The 22,748-nt window shown below is 36.2% G+C and overlaps 1 protein-coding gene across 1 annotated transcript in view; it reads right to left on the bottom strand.

Annotated features, from left to right (window-relative positions):
* Positions 1-255: 255 nt before the first annotated feature.
* LOC107567287 (mannosyl-oligosaccharide 1,2-alpha-mannosidase IA-like) overlaps positions 256-22,748 on the bottom strand; it is a 79,520-nt gene continuing 57,027 nt past the window's right edge. Inside the window, exons 4-10 of the mRNA XM_016252942.1 lie at positions 17,785-17,908; positions 17,251-17,344; positions 10,585-10,700; positions 6,797-7,016; positions 5,371-5,543; positions 3,814-3,929; positions 256-1,399 (exon numbers count right to left, since the gene is read on the bottom strand). Coding sequence (XP_016108428.1) covers positions 1,273-1,399; positions 3,814-3,929; positions 5,371-5,543; positions 6,797-7,016; positions 10,585-10,700; positions 17,251-17,344; positions 17,785-17,908 — 970 coding nt within the window. The 3' untranslated portion in view covers positions 256-1,272. The remainder of the gene's footprint in view (positions 1,400-3,813; positions 3,930-5,370; positions 5,544-6,796; positions 7,017-10,584; positions 10,701-17,250; positions 17,345-17,784; positions 17,909-22,748) is intronic.

Raw genomic sequence — 22,748 nt, 5'->3', positions numbered from 1 at the left:
AAAATGGGCACACCGCTTTTACAAGCTATTTAAAAGCGAAGGAAAGCGAGGAAAAGAGGGAACGCCCCGCCCCCACGGTGATACCGGTATTACCGGTGTTGTCACACGTCGATTAACCGGTGGGAAAATTTCCTCACCGTCACAACCCTATCGCTCACAAAAACTTTTGCATTTCACAGAGGAACTTTTGCATTTACTCGTGACACTTTTGTGTTTGCTCAAAAAAACAAAAAAAATTGCAATAACTGTGTGCAAATTTTTTTTTATTAAAAAAAAAAAGTTATAGAAAGAAAAATTATATTTCAGTGTGTTTGTGAGTGAACACAAAGCTTCTCGGGAAAAAGCATTAGTTTTGCAAGGGAACGCAAAAGCATTGAAATTTAATTTTTCCCTCTCATCATATTTTTTCCTACTATCATGTCTCCTTTAGGGGCTCCATAGTTTCCAGCCCTCCACACTGAAAAAAGACAAGAACCCTATGTCTTGAGTAATAAATTAACACAAAGCACTCTATTTTACATGTCTAGGATAAAAAGTCTCTGCCTCCGTTGATTAAGTAAACAATCAAAACACATTTTGTACACATTTTATGAAAAAGTAAGCTCACAAATGTAGAGGAATGAACGATAAACAACTGATTCTTACATCCATCACGAGGGTAAGAGGGCTGTAGGCCAGTAGGAAGATACCTTCGGTCACAGCGAAAATAAATAGAGTTTCTATTAAAACTTGACTAAAATGATCAGTAAGACTAAAAGGCACTAGTTGACTTGGTTTCACTACCTTGCTGTCGAATATAGCCTCAAAATACCGAACCAAACCTCATCCCGAAAGAAACAGACAGCAAGATATGGCGAAGTTCAGTGGATATCTCTTATCTTCGCTCTTGAAAACGCACATGATGCAAAAAACACAAGGACGTCGATGCAATTTGAATTACCTATGGCTTTATAACGTGTGTGAGAGGGCAAGTACGATGGAAAACGATCTGCTCCGGTCTCCTCACAGAGGAAATATGGTCCTTCTGTGTCTCTGAGGTTCAGAGACGTGTCCATAGCATCAAGGACAGAGAGAGAGAACAGGGGCAGCATGCAGAATCCCGAGAAGAGATGGAAGAGGAGAGAAGGCTGTGGAGAAACACATGAAGCTCCAGCAAATTCCTGGAGGACAGGAACTCTCCAGCCACAGGGGTTTTGTGTCCATAGCTCTTGTCCACTGTTAAAGCAGGTCCAGAAAATTACGTCTCAGTGGCGCTTTGGGGTTGGATGAAGATTACTTGAGATGGTTTGCTATTTCTACATTCTGTTTCTTAATGACGGGAAGAGGATGGGCCTCCGTGTTGAACACCCAGTGTTCGAAGGGCAAATGGTCATCGTCAGAGAACAAAAGATACAGATACCTGAAAAAAGAAAGAAAGAAAAAAAGATGTTTCAAGGGCATTTTATAATATAGTTAATCACAGTGAGATTGCCTGTAAGAGATTTGGAAAACATGATTATGTACATAAATTAGAAGCATAAACATCAAGGTTATGAGAGGCAAATAATTATCACTAGACTCTTAGTACAGCTAAATTCCACCAATTAAATAGATTTTAATTTCTTTTCACAATATGAGTGGTCAGGGTTCAACCAACTCAGTGTAGTTTTATGGGGTTTTAGTTTAGCAACGTCACATGAGCAAGAGTGCTTTTCTTCTCAAATATCTGCACGATTCGGCCCTATGTTTACACGACAACAATGTAGTCAAAAATGGAAGTTTTTCCCTTGCTTTTTAAAAAAGTTTCACGCTTAAGACGACAACGTTTTCAAAACGATTCGTGTTTACACATATTGGCGAAAACGGGGCTGAATGTAGACGGTGCATGAGAAGGCGTTTGCCATTCTGTTACTAACAATATGCTATAATACTTTTTCATATACCTTTTACTAACTTTATTTACAAGTTCTGTCAAATTTACAATAATAATTAAAAAAATATATATTGTAAAAAAAATACAAATATCAGCTGATATATTGGTTCACCACTATTTTCAGGCAATTTGTTTTGGACCCCATTGTATGAAAAAAAACAAAACCCATTGAGATTCTTTGAAATACCTTCTTTTCCACAGAAGAAAGAAAGTCATACAGGTTTGGAAGGCATGCGGGAGAGTAAATGATAATCGAATTTCATTTTTGTGTGTTTAGTAGTGGCTCAGCATGTGGAGCAGATGTCGTGGGCTGAAGTGAGCATGTTAAAGAGCACAGTCATGCCCACAAACACATTGAGAGCATTTCTATGAACAGGAAACTCTGATCCCTCAACCCGCCAGACAGTCTGGCTCTAAAGAAGAATCATTACTTAATACGCACTTACTGTGCAAAAGCGGCAAATGCAAACCAGAAGCAACAACAGAATGAGAAACAACCAGAGTGGCAAAAGTTGAAAGCAGGGGTTTCTGGATGCGCTCTCTCTCTCTCAAAGAATTGCTAAGTCTTTTCTGTGCTCAATTGTGTGCACTGCACTCCTCCTGGCCAAAGGGCAAGCACTCCTCCAGAGTATTAAAGGCAGGAGAAATGGAGAGCCGCTGTCTGGCGTGGCAGGATCAGACTCGAACAGTGATTTCCTCTTAAAACGCAATCAAATGGGAGGACTGGAGAGCTGGAATACAGGATACAGGATACAGGAGAGCATAGCGACCTCGCTGACTCCACAGCTCTTCAGTTTGGGCCCTGACAAAGTAATTGATTCTTTCTTTATTCATTCCTTTCATTTATCTGTGTCTTTAATGATTAATGTTGTGTGATAGGGATGTCTGTGAATGAGTTCCAGCTGTCACAGTCTTGTGTCTCAATCATTTCATCTAGATGATTCTCGCTTTGACAGAGAAATGGCTCAATTCATGCATTCTGAGTGAAGAGCTTTCCTCTCCTTTAGTCAGTCACTGCAGAATCACAATATCATCTCAGTCTCTTACAACATGCATATATATTGCAAACCAAAGGGCAAGAGGTTTGTGAAAATCAGAAGCTCCAATTTGACTGGCTCGCTGATGTGACTCAATCTCAGTGCTCTGAGATATAAAGATGAGTTTACAAGCTTATTTTACCCTAAAATCAAAGGACATAGCCTACATAACATTTTGCATAAAGAAAATGAAGACCATTAATCATATGTTGTCTTGCATTGTAACATTATTTTTATGACTATTAAGCACAGTTTCCCAAATTCTCATACTTTCCCCCCTCATTATTCTGACTGATGACTCTCATTAATATAATACAATTTTACAAATTACAATAATAGCCACAGTACATAGAGTTTCTTTCTTTCTTTTCCAGTAATATTTAATGTTGGGAGAAATGAGCTTAATGCCAATAACACCATGCCAGCTTCTATGGCTATATTTATGGCAAAAGGCAGGTTTTGTTATTCAAGAATAAAACAAAAAATGTTTAAAATTCATTTTTCTAAAAACCCCTTTAGGTTTACTTGTTTAAAAACTTTTTTAAAAGTGTCAACAGAATAAAAGTTCCTCAAAGGGAAAGCTAGTATTACAGTCATAGTATTACAGTCTAGTAAAATATGCTTGATTGATAGTGGACTTTGACAAGATTAATACTTAAGGAAATTTTATCCTATTTAAATTTAAATGTAAGTCTTGAGTGTGCTATCCGGGATCGTATGTAAATAACTTGATACCAGGAATTACTAAAAGGGAATACATATCTTGTCCCAACCTCCCAAAAATTATTATTACTATAATGTAAAAAAAACCAACAACTATGTACAAGTGTAATGAATATGTTTGTTTGTGTGCTCTGTACTCACTTGAGTGTTTCGGCCAGGTAGAAGCTCTGCTGCACGTCATCATGGTTGGGAGTGTTAGCGTAGACGTCTCTCACTCCACTGTAACCCCCTTCCACCCTGCAGTACTTCTCCAGAGCCTGATATTCAGAGATACAAATGTACCTGTCAGTATCAATGTAATAGCTTTACACATTCCTAGCAAGTGTCATGTAGCCTACTTTTCATTTTCAGAGACAGGACACCGATGCAAAGGTGCTTACTGGACCAAGTCAAAAGACCCCATCCCAGAAGCATAAGGCCCTCGAGATTTCCTTAAGAGTTTACCTTCAACCTGTATTTGTCGCCTATAGTAAATATGAAGGTCTTAATTAGGTTGTTTAGCTTATGTTTGATTAGGGTGAGAGCTGCCCACTCTTGCTTTAGGATATTCTAGTCTATATATAAATGTCTTGGGTTCCCCCTTAGCCTTTATGATTTTCAGCTCTTTTAAATGTATTTATTTATTTATTTATTTTTAAGTAAATGGTAAGTCCAAACACACCGAAAATTAATAGCACAGATCACCTCAAGTAGTCTCATGATTGAAGACAGCTAAAACTGTGTGAGACAATTTATGTGCTAAAGTTTAATACTCAAGGTTTAGGAATTTGTTTGAATACCAAACCCTAAATATGAGCACCATGACATGACATTATGACATATATATTTATTTATTTGAAAAAAGTTATATATACATAAAAAAATAAAATAAAAAAAATGCTAATATTTTGAACTTTCTATTGAACAAAGAATAGTTTCCACAAAAACTATCAGGTAGCAAAACTTATAAATTATAGTTATAAAAAATATATATTTAAAATTATAGTTATAAAAACAGCTATTTGAGCTATATATATATATATATATATATATATATATATATATATATATATATATATATATATATATATATATATATAAATGGTGAGCATAAGAGACAAACGTTTAAAAAATATATGTTTTAAATCAAACATCAAGATTTAATAGAAAAAAGCTATTTGATTTGTTTATAATTAGCCTCATAAAATCTAACAGTCTAACAGTAATGGGACTTGTGTCTCTAATGGGACAGCAATTTGTGCACTATTTGTGAAAAGTGCCATTATATTCAATATTATCAGTGTTGTGGTCATGTGTAGAGTGTGAAAAAAGGACCTTGTAAGATAATGAAGATTTGATAAAGTAGTTTTGGAGCAAAGAATCAAGCTTTTCATTGAGTGAGTGTTGAGCCAGCACATTTTTCTGAGAGAGGAATAGATGGCGGAGGGTGAGCGAGGGAGGAAGAGATGTGATGTATCGCCTGAAGGGATAGACACATCACAATGGCAATCTGAAGTCATTATGATACAATTACAAGGCTGTGAGATCCTGGCGGTCTCCATTGTCTCTAATCCTGCTGTGCTGAAGTGCAGGGAGCGTCTGAGGGCAGGGATATAGCTGTGATTCACAGTCTGGCCTACATCCTGGGCCTAATGTGGCGACGTGTTTACCAGTCACAAACTGGTGGCGTTACGTAATTAGTGATGCGACAGTTCTCACCTGCACTGCCTCCCAGCCCCACTGTCTGTATTTGGGGTCGTGGGTGAACCTCCACATGTACATGTAGGTCTCAATGACCTCTGGCCTCAGGATGAAGTACTTCTCGTTTTGCCGTGTGGCGATGGCTTCTACGCCGCCGTCGAAACGGAAGGCCTCGGGACCCAGCTTCATACCTGAAACACACATGCTGTCAAATTCATCGCTTAAACATTCATGTTGACAAGGGATTATGGGATTACATTGTTCCTGAGATGAAGAGAAACACTGGATGTGGTGGATTAGAGGCTGGGGCATAATCTGGACCTTTGATAATCTGCGGCCGCTAAAAATACCTAGGCATTATGAGCAGGCCGGTGATGACTGTGTATGTGTGTGTTTAACAAGAGATTTGAGTGTGTGTGTGCATGTGTGTGTGTGTTCAGGGTTAACGGCAATGGATTTAGGGAGTCTCTACATTGTCCATGTGACTATTATTGACAGAATAGTTCACTTTCGGGTGAGCACTTTATAATTCTCACTGGGATCTGTATTATATCATACTGGCACTGAACAGAGTCAGCAAAACAAACAACTTGTCTAGTAAAGTAACCAATCACAGCACAGACGTGCAAAAACACATTACATACTCCACAGGCATGTCGGACAAACAGAAAAATGTTCTGCAAAAACAGCTTATAAAACTATAATTCAAATATTTACGAATTTAAGTACATTATTTTGCTTTCATTTTACAATTGTCCCAAAAAAATTCATTACTTTAATATTTATAGAAGTAAATAAGATTGAATTGTATTGTGTTATTGCCTATAATGATAAATCACTCACTTGTTCGCCTTATTGTTAGTCTTTTTTTTGCATAAAATCTGCTGCTAAACTAATAAATGAAAATAAATAAATAAATAAACAAAATTACCAGAAATCATCTCGATATATCTGCATCATTTTTATGTTTTTCCTTCAAGTGCTTTTGATTTACTTTTGTAATTCTCATTATTCTCAATACCATTCTTATTACTGTTACACAGCAATTTACATAAACAAACAATATATTAAAATCAGTAAATAATTTACAATTGAAATACTTTACAATAATAAATAAAAATAAAGAAAGAAATAAATTCATACATTTATAAATAAATTGAATAAACAAATTTTATATATATATATATATAACTGAATCTGAATTGGATGCAAGGGGTGAAAAATAGAAAATAAAATGGTACAAAAATAGGCTTCTTTATACAAAACAATTTTTTTCAGAGAGCACTGTAATTTTCTAACTAGAACTAGAAAATGTATTAACACACAGATTAAAAACTTATATATTAATTTAAATTCATTTAATTTACTTTTACATTTGTTTATTTATTGCTAGAAATGTTTAACATTTTTCTTTCAACATTTTCAAAGCAGTTCTCCCACTCACTTGTCCGGGCATAAGACTCATGACACGTGCGGGCGATCTCAGCCGCCAGTTCCATCTGGTGACCCGTCTTATCATCGGGGCCTCCGTCCGCCCCTAAAGCGATCATACCACCGGCGAAGCAGGTCAGGTGACCCATCTTATGCTCCAGGAGTCCGCCTTTCCATTCAGCGATATACGTCAACCCTCCGCTTGACTTACGGATCAAATTCTTCTCAATCGCCTGCACACAGAACAGAGAATGAAAACAAGAGATCACTTTAAATGGTTTTTAATGGCAATTTCTTCTCTCAGTGGTTATTCATACTGTGTGGGTTAAAAGGAACTTTGTCCTTGTTTGCATTTGTTTTGTTTGCCTAACACAAAGGGAGACATTCAAGGCTTTGGAGTGATTTCATTCTCTCAAAAGCGTCATCTGAACAGTTCACGGCTCGAAGTAAGTTAGATCATAGCAGAGATCAGGGTCACAGCTGTGTGTGCCAGTGTTGTGTATTTACAGAAGCGTCGCACACATGGGAAATGAGATTCTTATCTGCCTGGGAAAAAAAGCCTCTGTGCATTTGAATGGAAACTGGAGACATTCATCACCATGGTACCAAAGTAAAGAGAATAAGTATAGTGCTTGATGCTCTTTTTTTCTTACATCACTCTCTTTGTTCTTCTATTTCATTATAAATATGGCACCAGTGTTGTGGAGAAACTAAAAATAGTTACAGCACGAGCATAACAATTTTTTTTCATTATCTTGACTGAATATAATAATGCACTGATGTAGGCAACAAGTAGCAGCATAGATGCTTGTTTTGTCTAATTTTATTACAGAGTAAGATGAGAAAATAATCAAACATCTTGTACTCTCTGATTCAAGCATTAGATTCTGGATCTTGTATCACTCTGAAGAGTTTATACTGCGATCGTGACCGACTGTTCATTATCCTGTGTATTACTACTGTGCCAACGTACATATCAATGGACATAAAATATTGATTTGAGTTCTAATTATTTTATTAACCAAAAGAAAAAAAGTGTGGAGTGATGCATGAAACCACAGCTACTGAAAAACTACTCTCCTGCCACAGAACAGGGAAACATAAATCACTACAGTAAGGTATTTTCATCAAAACTAAGCCTTAAAGTCCAGGATCACCTCAAATATTCTGCATAAAAAGAATTTGAAGAACTAAAAAAGTAATGAAAGTAAAAATGATTGATTGAAATCAGTGCTGTTATTGTTAAACTAAAGCTATTAAAATCATTTTTGTAACTAAATTAAAACTTTTGAAATTAAATGAAATTAAAACAATTTCAAAATATAGTAATACATACTACAGCAGTATATAAATAATACAACATTTATATATAAATAATTTAAATAATATATAATTAATATTTTTAAATGGTTTAAATAATATTTATCAAATGTAAAATAAAAATAAAATAAAAATGTTTTCAAGGAAAGTCAAATAAGAAATCAGTTGCCTGAATGCCAGTTTGCAGCTCAGAAAGCCAGTTGCAAAGCAGCTTCCCCAACACTGTTTGCAACAAAAATTGCTCTAATAAACAGAACTCAATCTGCTGCGATACGTCAACGGTCTTTGCCGTAATGTCTTTATTTTTCCCCAATGGTGCAAATAATCGAATGCTACAACTGAGAGTTGTGGATGAAAGGAGATGATTGAGCGGCCTTTCCATGGTTAGTGAGATAAATTAGTGTAAATCAAGCTGTACATAGAGAGAGCGTAAAAGGCCTGATAAAGAGCTCTCTGTAGCTGTAATGAATGCCTGGGTAGAATGGTGGACAGAACGGCCGTTCTCTGAAGGTGACCGACATAACGCACTTTTCTTTTCCTGGATGATTGGCCTGGAGTCCAAAGTGCAAAGCAGCTTCCCCAACACTGTTTGCAACAAAAATTGCTCTAATAAACAGAACTCAATCTGCTGCGATACGTCAACGGTCTTTGCCGTAATGTCTTTATTTTTCCCCAATGGTGCAAATAATCGAATGCTACAACTGAGAGTTGTGGATGAAAGGAGATGATTGAGCGGCCTTTCCATGGTTAGTGAGATAAATTAGTGTAAATCAAGCTGTACATAGAGAGAGAGTAAAAGGCCTGATAAAGAGCTCTCTGTAGCTGTAATGAATGCCTGGGTAGAATGGTGGACAGAACGGCCGTTCTCTGAAGGTGACCGACATAACGCACTTTTCTTTTCCTGGATGATTGGCCTGGAGTCCAAAGTGTGTGTGTGTGTGTGTGTGTTCGAGTCACTCCAGGGAGGCACCCAGACAGACGGCCAGAGGGACAGCATTATCTTAGGCAGGTTGAGATGGTCCTCTCTAATGAAAGTGAGGATTGAGTTTGTGGTCTGTAACAATCAGTCTGCAGCAGCTTTCCAAAGCTCTCACGGACGGCTCCAGCAGAACAACGCTGGTGGCAGCTTACACACACACACACACACACACACACACGTACACGTACACACACACTCACACACACGTACACACACACTCACATAAACTTTACTTTTCTACATTTGGACACTATGAAAAGGAATTCCAACTCACAACCTTAAAACCCACAGAGGATCAATTTCTAGCTCAAGCTTGAACAACAGACCAAAAATTGCAAACACTTTCAATATTCACATCGGAAAAACTGGCCTCGAAAAACATACAAACCTACAGAACAACCATTTCCGTTATTCTAGTTAATAAACTTTAGTCTGACTAGATGTTAAAATTAATTTGTGAATGATAAATAAGCTGTGAGGTTAAAAATTAATTCTCTACAAATTCATTCATATTGTGCACCTTATTGTGGAAATAAAAAAGGAAAAGAAAACCCTTGAGAATTGAATTTGAATTGGCAAACAGAGTACAGAATTGCAATTTAATTTTGAATTTAATGGTGTATAACTAAAAAATAACAAACCTTACAGTTTTAACAGTATATTTCATTTTTAGTATGAATTTCCCATAAATATATTATCATACAACAAATGGAGTATTTCCAGAAACATTCTAAATGATTATTATATACACAATCAATGTTTGAATCGACAACTATAGTATTATATATTAGCAATATAATTAAATAAATAGCATTTTTTTTTGCATTATATTTAATAAAATAACTTTGATTTTATGGTAATCTTCTAGGTTGTACTACTTTACTCTTTAAAACAGCCAAACTTCAATGTGTATTCACCAGACTTACTTATTTTTTTTTTTACATTTATTTTAGTTATCTGAAAATAATGTGTGAAAATTTAAATTAGTGATTAATTTGTGTATTAATTGTTTTGACAATACTGGACTCAGTTTAGAATAACGGTCAAACCTAAAAAAATATATTCTACAATTCAGGAAATAAATAGGCATAATTAGTCAAAACTAATTACGTAATTATGTTTTATTTGTCTAATATATGTCCTATCTCCGAATGAACTGCAATTTAGTAAATTCCACTTGTCATTTCAATTCAACATCCTGCGGGATGTGGACACATCAAACTAGAATTCACATTCATGAACTGAAAGGCACCCAAATCTCAAATTCACAATTTCACTCAACCCTGGTATCAACTTGAGACTGTGTTGGTACTGAGTTCCTATTGGACACTGAAGTAGTCTGTATCCTCACTATTTTGCAGACACAAGTCACTTTAGTTTGCAGGTCTCCTCCAAAAACAAGGATGTCAAGGATGCTCTTGTCTAGTCAGCATTTGATCAAATGGCCAGTAGAGTGTAACATTTCTCTGGGCTTTTTCTCTCTCTGTAACATTGGACTTTACCTGCAGGGCATCGTAGTAAAGCTTCTTTCCCTCCTCGTCAGTTTTGTCTGACATGAGCCAGGCCTTCAGCAGGTACTCGTAGAAACTGTCCCCCAAGCCTCCAACCGAGACATGATCTGCAACACAGCGAAAACAGCAGAGTGTGTGAAAAAACTCTTCCTACATTCATGTGCCAGCACAATAGTCTGCTTTAAACAGAATAACACAATTTATGGAGCACATACCACACAAACAATCACGCAGTACGAGAGATTTAGAGAGACGCTCTCATCTCAGCGATTTTTACAGTATGGTAACAAATGCTGGAATTGAATTTGTGCAAATGTCAAAAAGCGAACCTGGAGTGCTTCACATTCACAACACATGTCAAAAGAGCAGCAGTAGTAATCAGAGAACATTATTGCTTAAAGCAATGCCAACACTGAAAGACATTTTATTACAAAAATATACTTAAATGAGTTCTAAATGAATAAAAGAATACAAACAAATCTTCATACAGAAAGCGAAATGTAGTACATTTTTTCTACTGTAACTGTGCACATTCATTTAAATGAGATTTTAGTATCTAAACCTACAAAGTTTGGGTTACATGATATTTAACCACTAAGATCCCATATAAGCATTCATTTGATATCTGAACTATGTGCTGTGTATGTTTTATCTAGTAAAATCGGTCAGTCAGGTCTGTGTGCGTAAGGAGAAATGAAACGTGTGTGTGTGTGTGTTTCCAGGTGGCGTGTGAATGGGGCAGTGCGTTCAGTGCTGTCCGGTCCACTGTGTGTGAGAGATGAGAATTTGTGGCTCGAGGAGCAGCACTGTTGTGTGATTGTCTGATTGATGATCAAGCTCATGAATATTTATACATCATTAAGCACTTGTTTTTGTGATAGATACGCCAAGAGAAATCAAGTGTCAGTTCAGACAACCGTAAAAAATAAATAAACTGCCATGCTACCATTCAGAGAAAATGCACAGAAAGGAAAAACAAGCATTTTGCTTTAGTTTAAAGTCTTATTTCAAATGTCAAAGGGGCTTTTATGCTACCCATTTTGTCTGTTAGCAGTAGCACTCAGCTACATTTCTGTATTAGGCAAATTTTTGTTAATCTTCCTCTGGGATACTCAAATTATGCAGCTCATGGGTCAAAATGTGCACCAGGGACCATTGAATAAAATGTCCTGCTAATAGCCGATCCTTGACTTTCATATGGTTTTAAAGCATGCAGTAACCAACAATTACAGCTACATGTGCTACATCAGCCTTGTATTTATATCCAACCATAAGTGCTGGTCAGAGCCTTTTCATTTCCCAGAACAATGCAGTCAAAGTGAATTAACAAAAAAATGAAAATGAAAAGAAAATTTTCATACAAATGCATTAATCTTCTTAGAAATCTTCTTACAACTTCAAAAGCACTGTCAGTTTGTTAATGGTTTATCTTTAAATGTCTTCAGCCTTCACAAATATATCACGACTTAATATTCAAGAAACTTTCACCGATAATTCCCCTGTAATGGCACCATCTCATTCTAATTGGATGCATCAGTTGTTACAATTTATACATTTTATTTAATTTTAGGTTACTAAATGAAACGCACACATTTGAACATGCTGTAAAAGGTCTGTCCTTTTGAACCAATCATGATGACAGTATTTGCATATTCTAATTCTCTGCTTCACAATTATTAAAATGAAATAAGACAATGAATTTAGAAACCTTCTGTGAATGAATATGGTTATAAATTAAAAGTACATTTAAAAGGCTGAGGTCAGTAAGATTGAGAGAAGTCTCTTACAGTCACCATGGCTGTATTCATATGATCAAAAATGCAGTAAAAACAATAATATTATGAAATATTATTAACATTTAAAAAGAAATGTATTCTATTTTATTAAATTTTTCAAATGTAATTTATTCCTATGATGGCAAAGCTGAATTTTCAGCAGCCATTTCTCCAGTCTTTAGTGTCACATGACCCTTTAGTTTTTTGATTTGATAATTAACAATATTTATTTGAAATATTCTTTTTTGTAGCAATATAAAAGCCTTTATTTCACTTCAATGTATCCCTGCAAAAAAATAAAAATAATACTGACCACACTTTTCAATGGTAGTGTAATTTAAATAAAAATGCATTAAAAATACAATGTTAAAATAAATGTTTTTTTATTGCAGTGCTTATAATGGGAGAGGTCTTTTCATTCTTTTGCAGTGCAGACTCAGAAGCAGCGATTGAAATCATGAAAAAAAAAAAAAGTCTTAAAAAGACTTTAGCAGGAGGTCATTGATAAACTCGTGGCAGACTGGATTTGCCCGCAGGCCACACTTTGAGCACCTCTGCACTAACGGATTTAACTTCTGAGTCACATAAGATGACTTTCCCCCACTGTCGAAATAACAGTTCACACACACCACACAGAAACTCCAAATTTCGCCCGTGTTGGTGGTAAGAGGGCTTCATTGTGCAAAGGACCCGTGAGGTCTTCTGTTGGTAAAAGCTTGACAGCAGGAAACAGGAGTTTTGCTGTCAGCTCTGGCAGTGCTTCCTGAGAAAAACCTGAAGACCAGCTGAGCTTTTTACCCAACAGACACTGGGAAAATGTGAAGCCTTTCTGTGCAGCACTAAAGCACACAGAGCAGCCATGAAACAGACCTCATGCATGTCGGATGCTCATAGCCCCACATTTCATCCATAGTCACAACACAGTAAGTCCTCACCAAAAGCAAAATTCAAAGTGACTAAATTACAGCCAATCAGAACATATTCAATATTTATACAAATATACGTGAAATTATTTCACTGTGGGTGAGGCTACAAATGCAATGCGACAACATAGCAACGTGGCTTCAGAAAACTTGCATATAGACTATTTCTGTGAGACATTTTTGTCCATTCTGGAGCTTGACAATACAAATCACTAACTACTTTTTCATAGGGAAAATATCAACTCAAATATTCTGCTTAATGGTGTATGCACAACAAAAAGCAAAGTGAATATTCGCATTGGGATACTAGCGATTACTTGTGGGATGTTTTTCGCATCACTCGCGCGTATAAAATCATTGCACTTGACTATCCTCCGTTTTCTAATATAACCAACAGTGTCAATAAGCTCTTCACCGACTGGCTGGCGTGACAATGCTTCATGCGAATTTCCCGCTCGAGTTCAAATGTTCAACTTTCGTGAAAGACGCGATTGAGGTGAATAATGTGCATTCGTTGCAATCGCATCACTCAATTTGCATCGCCCCACGCAAATTTGGGTCTATTCGTGCCTTTGTATGTAATCTGTATGTAATCTGCAAATAATTGAATTCGCTTTTGGTGTGCACACACCATCACTTTCTTTTGTGTATAACAAAGTGAATGTTGAGTGAATGACATTCATTAGAATAAATACTAGGAAATAGTTAATTTAAATTAAAATATGAAAATTATTTATAACTTAAGTTAATAATTTTACAAATAATATGTTTTAATGAATTTGTAAATGAAATGAAATTTGAGCAATTTCATTAATTACATTTAAATAAAATTACTAAATTTAATAGATGAATAAATTAAATGTAAAATAATAAAAAAAGAATGCTTTAGAATAAATAAGATAAAAAGTTACTGCAAGTGCTCCAACTCACTTTTGTGCTTATTTTGTTAGGATGTAACCTTATAAGACTGCTTACTAGCTTTTGGAACTTCTGTCAAGTCGCACATATGAGGCTAAACTGAAAAGAGACAGTCTGCTTTGAAACGAGAATTTCTGACAATGTAAAACTAAGTTTGATGTACGACAATGAGAAAAGAAAAGAAGATAAATGTGAGGAAGGGTAAAAGGAGGGTAGACTGTGGAATATGTAAGATGGTTGATTCATGTTGTTGTTTCATTAAGGTCAACCCTTGAGCTACTAGCTGCTCAAACCCAAACATGACAACTGACCCATATGGAAAGCCCTTCAGGACTGTTCTGGGCTACTTGTGTGAAGCAAAAAGACTGACAGCTATTTTTAAGTGCAGCCGTACGTTATCATCCCATCTTCCCTGCGGCCTGCTGCCATCTCAGATCATTTTTGTTTACGATCGTCTAAACAAATGACTTTTGTCAAAGCGGAAAAAAAGAAGGACTTGCTCCGATGCACAAAAAAAGAAAACTGGTTTTCGGATTGCTACATTCTGACAGCTCAAAAGCCTCTCTCTTTTTTTGCTCCGTTCCATCAGAATTCATGCGTTTGTGTTATCCCAACTACACACACTGCAGAATCTTTGTTCTCCTCCGGCTCTTCATCATCAAGCGCCTGCGTCATCGCTGACCATGAAGTTGAGACAACACTGCTCTCCACGCTAAGCCGCCAATATTAATCCCTCAGAGCGAGGACGGCACGAAAGCCGGCTAACGCGGCAGAGCAGGCCTCACTGCTGCGGGACCAGCATAAAACATCCCAAACTACTGATGTGTGTGTCACTTAGAGGATGAATGTAAGGAAAAGAGTGTGTATATTTCTGCCGGTGTTGCGTAATTAACCCTGAAAGCACAATGAAGACAGATGTGGTGAGAAAGTTCATTGACAGTGTTAGGGTTGCCAGCGGTTTAGCCTCAGTCTCATATGGTATGCCCACAGACCGTCTGCTCTAGATCACACCCAAAAATGTCAAAGGCTGGCTGTAATCGGCAACTCCAAATGGAGATGCAAAGTTTTTGCATCAGTCTGCTGGCGAGCAAAGCCATGGTTAAAAGTTCCCAGGCTCCTATAGGAATAAATTGTCGCTGGTTTTGCCAAAAGTTTTAAAGTTTTGAAAGAAACTCAGTTGCAAGAAAACTATGTTCTGCTTTGCCCTCAGGTATTTTACACATACAAACTGTGGTTAGTTATTTTACATTATATTTTTATATATAAACTAAAAATATAAAAAAAGAAATATACTGTAGGTGCATCTATTTATTATATATATATATATATATATATATATACACACATATATATACACGTACATATATGCATATACATACATATATATATAAATTTAAAAAACAAAGAATATAAAAAGTAATAATTATATCATTACATAAATGTATTATTTAAAAGGTTTCCGACTGTCGATATTCAAAACTCTAGCTACCAGCTATAAATAAATAAATAAATACTAATAAAAATAAAAATGTATTGGAAATATATTTTAAAATCCATATATCACTTTTTCATTTTTTTTGAAGTATTCTCTTAATTTAGAGACCCTAAAGAGAATACGTGTCCTGATGGTCTCTGCTAGAGTGTTACAGACTCAACAAACAGCCAGCGTGTGTGTGTGTGTGTGTGTGTGTGTCTCAGGGTGCCTCCCTGCTAAATTCAACACCATAAATTTATAAATACATAATAAATCAGCACCAAAAACATGCATCATGTCCTAAAGTTTAGCTCTGTCAATCCACTACAAATATTCTCTTAAATCTGCCTTTGAGTGCTACCACAAGAGTGTTTTGTGTACCAATCAGATCGCTAAGAGAAACACTTGTAAATCAATTCCACTCAGAGAAAGCATTTTGCTGGACAACTTGTGGATAAAGACGCTCATTTTAAAGGGGTCATATGATGCGATTTCAAGTTTTCCTTTCTCTTTGGAGTGTTACAAGCTGTTCGTGAATAGATAAGATCCCTAAAGTTGCAAAGACTAAAGTCTCAAATCCAAAGAGATATTCTTTATAAAAAGTTAAGACTCGTCCACGCCCTCCTAAAACGCCCCCACATGTCTACGTCACTGTGTGGGAAGATTTGCATAACACCACCCTAATGTATACGCAAAGAAAGAAGGCGTAACTTTGATTCTCGCTGTACTATTCTTGCCGCCACCGCCATGCCGTGGAGACGCTGTGTGTTTCGTTGTGAAAGCGAAACTACTTTGTTTGGTCTTCCAAAAGAGGACACAACTAGACATCAGTGGTTAAGTTGTATTCACAACACTGTTCCAGAACAGTTCAAACCAAATATTCAGATGTGTGCTGCGCATTTTACGGAGGACGAGGACTGTTTCCTGGGAGAGTAGCCTACAATGCTGGTGTTCCGGTGAATTTAGTTCCCGTTTCCCCTTCGGCGCGCATGCTGACCCGGTGCTTGTTGTTTGTCATTTCTCCGATCCCAAATGCAGACATGGTTTTATGTTTACGCGGCACGATACGCAACACATAAAAAGACAGTATAAGTCATTATAATCAGTAATTATGTCCCCACTGGATGCAACAAATGCCTTGTTTGTGATGGGTTTTATTGGTTTTGTCTCGTCGCGCCGGGACACGGCATCACAGTATGGTAAGTGGCATAACATTTCGTCACACGCTTAAGGAATTCAGCCAATCACAACGCACTGGATAGCTGGCCAATCAGAGCACACCTCGCTTTTCAGAGCGATAAGCTTTATAAAAATCTACGCATTTCAGAAAGGCGGGGCATAGAGGAGAAACAATAATGTACAGTATGTGGAAGATAATGTGTTTTTTTTAACCTTAAACCGCATAAACACATTTCATTACTCCACAAAATAATGTTCTTTTTTAGCAACGTCATATGACCCCTTTAATCATGACATTTCTGTGAAAACTTCTTTAGAATATTACATTTCTATGAATTCTCCTGAAGTTCTTCAGTGTGTGTGTGTGTGTGTGTGTTTGTGGACTTACGCTGGCCCCACTGTCCACTGTTCGGGTTCAGATAATTCGGGTACAACCCTTGAGGTTTGTCCAGTCGATTCAGCACCTTTCTGATGTTCATTACCTGCAACGGCAGAGAACGCATCTCTTATATCATCACGTAAAATTATTAAGCCATAGCTAAGCTCATCCAATACAGTACGCCATGGAAAATGCAGTAAACAGCCTTTTTGATGCGACCGATGTCTTCCTACAGGGGACAGGACTCATAAATCTACAGACTAGGTCACTTTCACAGTTTGTACAGCCTCATTCAGAGCTTGTAATAGTGTCATTTGTCTGTGTCTATATTGCAGGTCAGGTCAGCGGATTAATTCGGAGAGAATCCGATCTGAGAATTGCAGCGAAACGAGCATCAATATAACAGTTACGAGCAGAGGTCATCCTAGGTCACTGTTGGTCAGCTCTTCGAACAGTTCATGACCGCCGCTCCTCCAAGTTCCCTTTTAGTTCAGTGTGGTGTTTAATGCACTGCAGAGGCGTAACGCCTGAACTGCTGCTCACCTTCTCGGCAAAAACTGGTCTCCCGGAAAGCTCGCTGAGATGCATGAACTCCAAATGCAGCGTCCCATATTCGGCGAGAATACTGCTTCCTCCTGACGCCCATGGCCAGTTTCTGCCAATTCCACTGCATGGGGAAGAGGAAAGAAGAGAGAGAGATTGAGTTTACTTCAGTAACTCAGCAATCATGAGCTGTGTGTATATGCATTTTGTGTTGCTCTGAAAACCTTCAACCAGTCAAAATTGGCCATTTTGAACCAGCATCATGTATTTTGACATTTCAGAATGAAACAGAATATTATTCATATTAATATAATATTAATATTAATATAATATATAGAGAGATGTAAGGCAGGACTTGATTTTAACCATCAGACGTGATTGGATTCAGGGCTTTGATATTACTGGTGAGAATTTTAATTGACTCATATCTTTCATATACATATTTATATAAATATACACTATAGTTCAAAGGTATTGGGTGTGATTTTTTTTTTAAAGTTTGGAAAGAACAATAAATTGAAGTAATAAAGATATTTAAAATGTTACTATAGATTCCTATGTCAAATAAATGCTCTTCTTTTGAATTTTCAATTTACCCATTTAAAGACTCCTGAAAAAAAAAGTTGGATATGGAATATGGTTTCTATCACGGTTTCTACAAATATTAAGTAGAATAACTGCTTTCAACATTGATAATCAAAAATGTTTCTCGAGCATATTAGAATGATTTCTGAATGATCATATGACACTGAAGACTGGAGTAATAATGATGAAAATTCAGCTTCGCACCAAAGGAATAAATTACAATCAACAAAATATTAAAATACAAAACACATTTAAAATGTTAACAAATTTAGCAATAAAATAGTAATATTTATCTTATTTAATATCTATCTATCTATACATACACACTCACATATACACACATATACATACATACATATATACACATACATATATATATATATATATAAGGGGTGTAACGGTTCACAAAATTGACGGTTCAATTCGATACGACACAGTGGTGTCACGGTTCGGTTTGGTACGTTCGGTACGGGGGTATATTGGTTACGTCGCAATGTTGGAAATATTTCTGTTTTAAACCATGAAGGCGATGGATATCACACACAAGCAATGTGCAAACTTTGCGCAAGGGTAATGCCGGTGAACGTCTTGATCTCAGTCAATTCACTATGCAAAAAGTGAAAGTAAAAACGGAGTGACGGAGTAATGACGGAGCTTTCGGCATCTGACGCCACATATTCTCTCAGAGACGACGAGACTAATCTACTTCAACATATGCTGATAATGGTATATAGCTAGCTAACTATTTTCATTTATTCCCTTAATATTTCTAATATTACATAGTGAAAAAAATGAGAAGAAACATTTCGTGTTAAATAGGTTGTTTTTGAAAGTCGGTGCTTGAAATAAAAGCTTTTTATTTCATTGATTTTTATTGATGACTGCAGTGTTAATATTTTAGTTGTAGGCCTATAATTCATTGTATAATTGACCTGTTTTAAAATACCTTTTTTTAAAACATTTTAATTGTGGAGTAAATAGCCTAATCTTTTGTTATCTTCGCAGCACGTTGGTTATTTGTTAATTATTGCGGGGCAAATTAATTGTAATTTAATAATAAAAGTAACTTCATAATCATAATAATAATAATAATAATAATAATAGGCCTAATAAAAATAAGAATGTAACAGGCCTACATTAATTGGAAATGCCAAATATCTTAATATTGCCAACGATTGATGCTTTTGAGAATATTTCTGGCTATCGTCTATACAAGATCATCGTCTTTCGATGCACCCCAGCAAGGGGAGATTACCGCGGGGCCTTTCGCACTGCGTGCCCAGCGTGCCCGTCCACTAGACAGCACGTTGCTTGTTACGTCGTTTGGGCTGCCTTGTTGAGCGGAGTGGCAGAGAGAACATTATATTTCACACACTTTAATCTAGGGCTGCATGATAATGGTTAATCTGATAATTAGTGGTCGACCGATATATCTGTATCTATATCTTGGCATTTTTCAAATATCGGCATCAGCCGATAAGTTTTTCTGTTTGGCCGATGCGTTTGAGGCGGGACTTTTATTTTGACGGCAAGGGTTGAAGAATTTGCTCCCATTCTCCCTCTTGTTCGCTGTCGTCGTTAACAGTTCTGTCTAATACGGATAGAAGTCTGTCTAATAATCAGATAGAACGGTTAAACAAAGGAATTAAAATGTATACAAAACGTATTATAACGATTGATTTTATATTATTAGTAATAGAAAGGCAAACATTATAATACTTTGTTTGCTGTCAGCATTCCGCAAATACACATTTATATAATTTAAACAAATCTTTGAATGACTAATGAACATTTAATTTCACAAACCTTGCAAACTTAGTCAAATCCAGCTGTGAGATCTTGTGAAGTGTGCGTTTGTATCCTGCGTGATTGCGTGTGCTCTGTGTGACGGTCGGGCTGTGTGAATTTAATGCGGTAAGGAGGAGAGTTCAGCTTCACTGGAGATGCGCGATCGACAAACTCGTGATTTTAAATTGTGCTGTGCTTTATGCATTTGCCCACTGCCATATTCATGTCGTTTCCACTGTGTGCTGTATGTAAAATGAGTGTTACCTTGGCTTTATTTGAAAAATATGATTTCCAATGCACACAAACTTCCCAGAATAGTGAGTGCCCTGTTGGTTACAGTGTTTACTTCCATTTTAATGATATTTTTATTAAATATTAATTTATTTGTGAAAAATACTTTGTCATCTAAAATGTATGTTTATTTAACACATTTTTTAATCCATTTTCAAAGGATTTCAAATTTTGTAAATATTAAAATAAAAAAAATTATATCGGCTTTATATCGGCCACCCTACTTTCCAATATACCAGTATCGGCTGTCAAAAAACCAATATCGGTCGACCACTACTGATAATCACGATTCTATCAAAAGGGTAAATGCAATAACATTTCATGTGTCCTTTAACCAACCTCCACTGACTACATATACACCGACTTCATTTAAACAACTATGATAATACAAAACTCATGGTTTTGGTTAATGTTTTGTAATCAGTATTCACATTAGATTTTTCTAAGTGACAATTTGTTCGCAAATAAGACAAGCCACTCAGATTGCGCAGTAAATTTGCTCAAAAATCATTAATATACAATGATAATAACATTGCCATGCCGTTTTCAACTGATTAACATTATGAAAACTGGTAAAAACTTTAGAAACTCCTAGTATAACTTAAAATAATTCAAATTTATGTACATAAATTATGCCACAGGCAGCAAAAGCGCATTTATTCCTCAAACACAATAGATCCATTATTGAAACTCGGTGAAATTTTGATCATGGCAGATTTGGTTACACAAGCAGCACAAATGGCTTGTGAAAAAACACACATTGGCTGTATGGCACTTTTATGTAAGCAGAAATCGCTGTGGAGAATTGCGTGTGCTCTGTGTGACGGTCGGGCTGTGTGAATTTAATGCGGTAAGGAGGAGAGTTCAGCTTCACTGGAGATGCGCGATCGACAAACTCGTGATTTTAAATTGTGCTGTGCTTTATGCATTTGCCCACTGCCATATTCATGTCGTTTCCACTGTGTGCTGTATGTAAAATGAGTGTTACCTTGGCTTTATTTGAAAAATATGATTTCCAATGCACACAAACTTCCCAGAATAGTGAGTGCCCTGTTGGTTACAGTGTTTACTTCCATTTTAATGATATTTTTATTAAATATTAATTTATTTGTGAAAAATACTTTGTCATCTAAAATGTATGTTTATTTAACACATTTTTTAATCCATTTTCAAAGGATTTCAAATTTTGTAAATATTAAAATAAAAAAAATTATATCGGCTTTATATCGGCCACCCTACTTTCCAATATACCAGTATCGGCTGTCAAAAAACCAATATCGGTCGACCACTACTGATAATCACGATTCTATCAAAAGGGTAAATGCAATAACATTTCATGTGTCCTTTAACCAACCTCCACTGACTACATATACACCGACTTCATTTAAACAACTATGATAATACAAAACTCATGGTTTTGGTTAATGTTTTGTAATCAGTATTCACATTAGATTTTTCTAAGTGACAATTTGTTCGCAAATAAGACAAGCCACTCAGATTGCGCAGTAAATTTGCTCAAAAATCATTAATATACAATGATAATAACATTGCCATGCCGTTTTCAACTGATTAACATTATGAAAACTGGTAAAAACTTTAGAAACTCCTAGTATAACTTAAAATAATTCAAATTTATGTACATAAATTATGCCACAGGCAGCAAAAGCGCATTTATTCCTCAAACACAATAGATCCATTATTGAAACTCGGTGAAATTTTGATCATGGCAGATTTGGTTACACAAGCAGCACAAATGGCTTGTGAAAAAACACACATTGGCTGTATGGCACTTTTATGTAAGCAGAAATCGCTGTGGAGAGATCGCTAAACTCCAGCACATGTATGTTTTCTTATCATCAGCGCTTGTTCCGCCATCAATCAGCGCACACAGGGTTGCCAGATTGCAGATAACTAAAACACCGGGAAGAAAGTGTATCCTTAAAGGAGAAAAGCTGTTTTGGGGACTTAATCTCTTCACATCTGGCAACTACAAGCATGAACGCTAGTGAAGACTTGTTAGCAATGCAAGATAAAAACACATTTTCAGGATAAATAACGAGCCGGCCAATATCGTGACGATTGTTTTTAATTAATCAAGAAAGGTGGATATCGTTATCGAGATTGAAATTCGATTAATCGTGCAGCCCTACTTTAAGCTGTTTTATTTTCCAAATGTAATAGGACTAGTCCAATGAATCATATCGTTCGGTTTGTAATGCGTACCAAACCGAAAGCCTCGTACCGAACAGTTCAATATGAATATGTGTATCGTTACACCCCTAATATATATATATATATAT

The sequence above is a fragment of the Sinocyclocheilus grahami genome, unplaced genomic scaffold, assembly GCF_001515645.1.
Source record: "Sinocyclocheilus grahami isolate Dianchi unplaced genomic scaffold, SAMN03320097.WGS_v1.1 scaffold1141.1, whole genome shotgun sequence".
NCBI lineage: Eukaryota > Metazoa > Chordata > Actinopteri > Cypriniformes > Cyprinidae > Sinocyclocheilus > Sinocyclocheilus grahami.
Note: the sequence above shows the minus strand (reverse complement) of the source record. Positions and strands in the feature narration are given on the sequence as shown.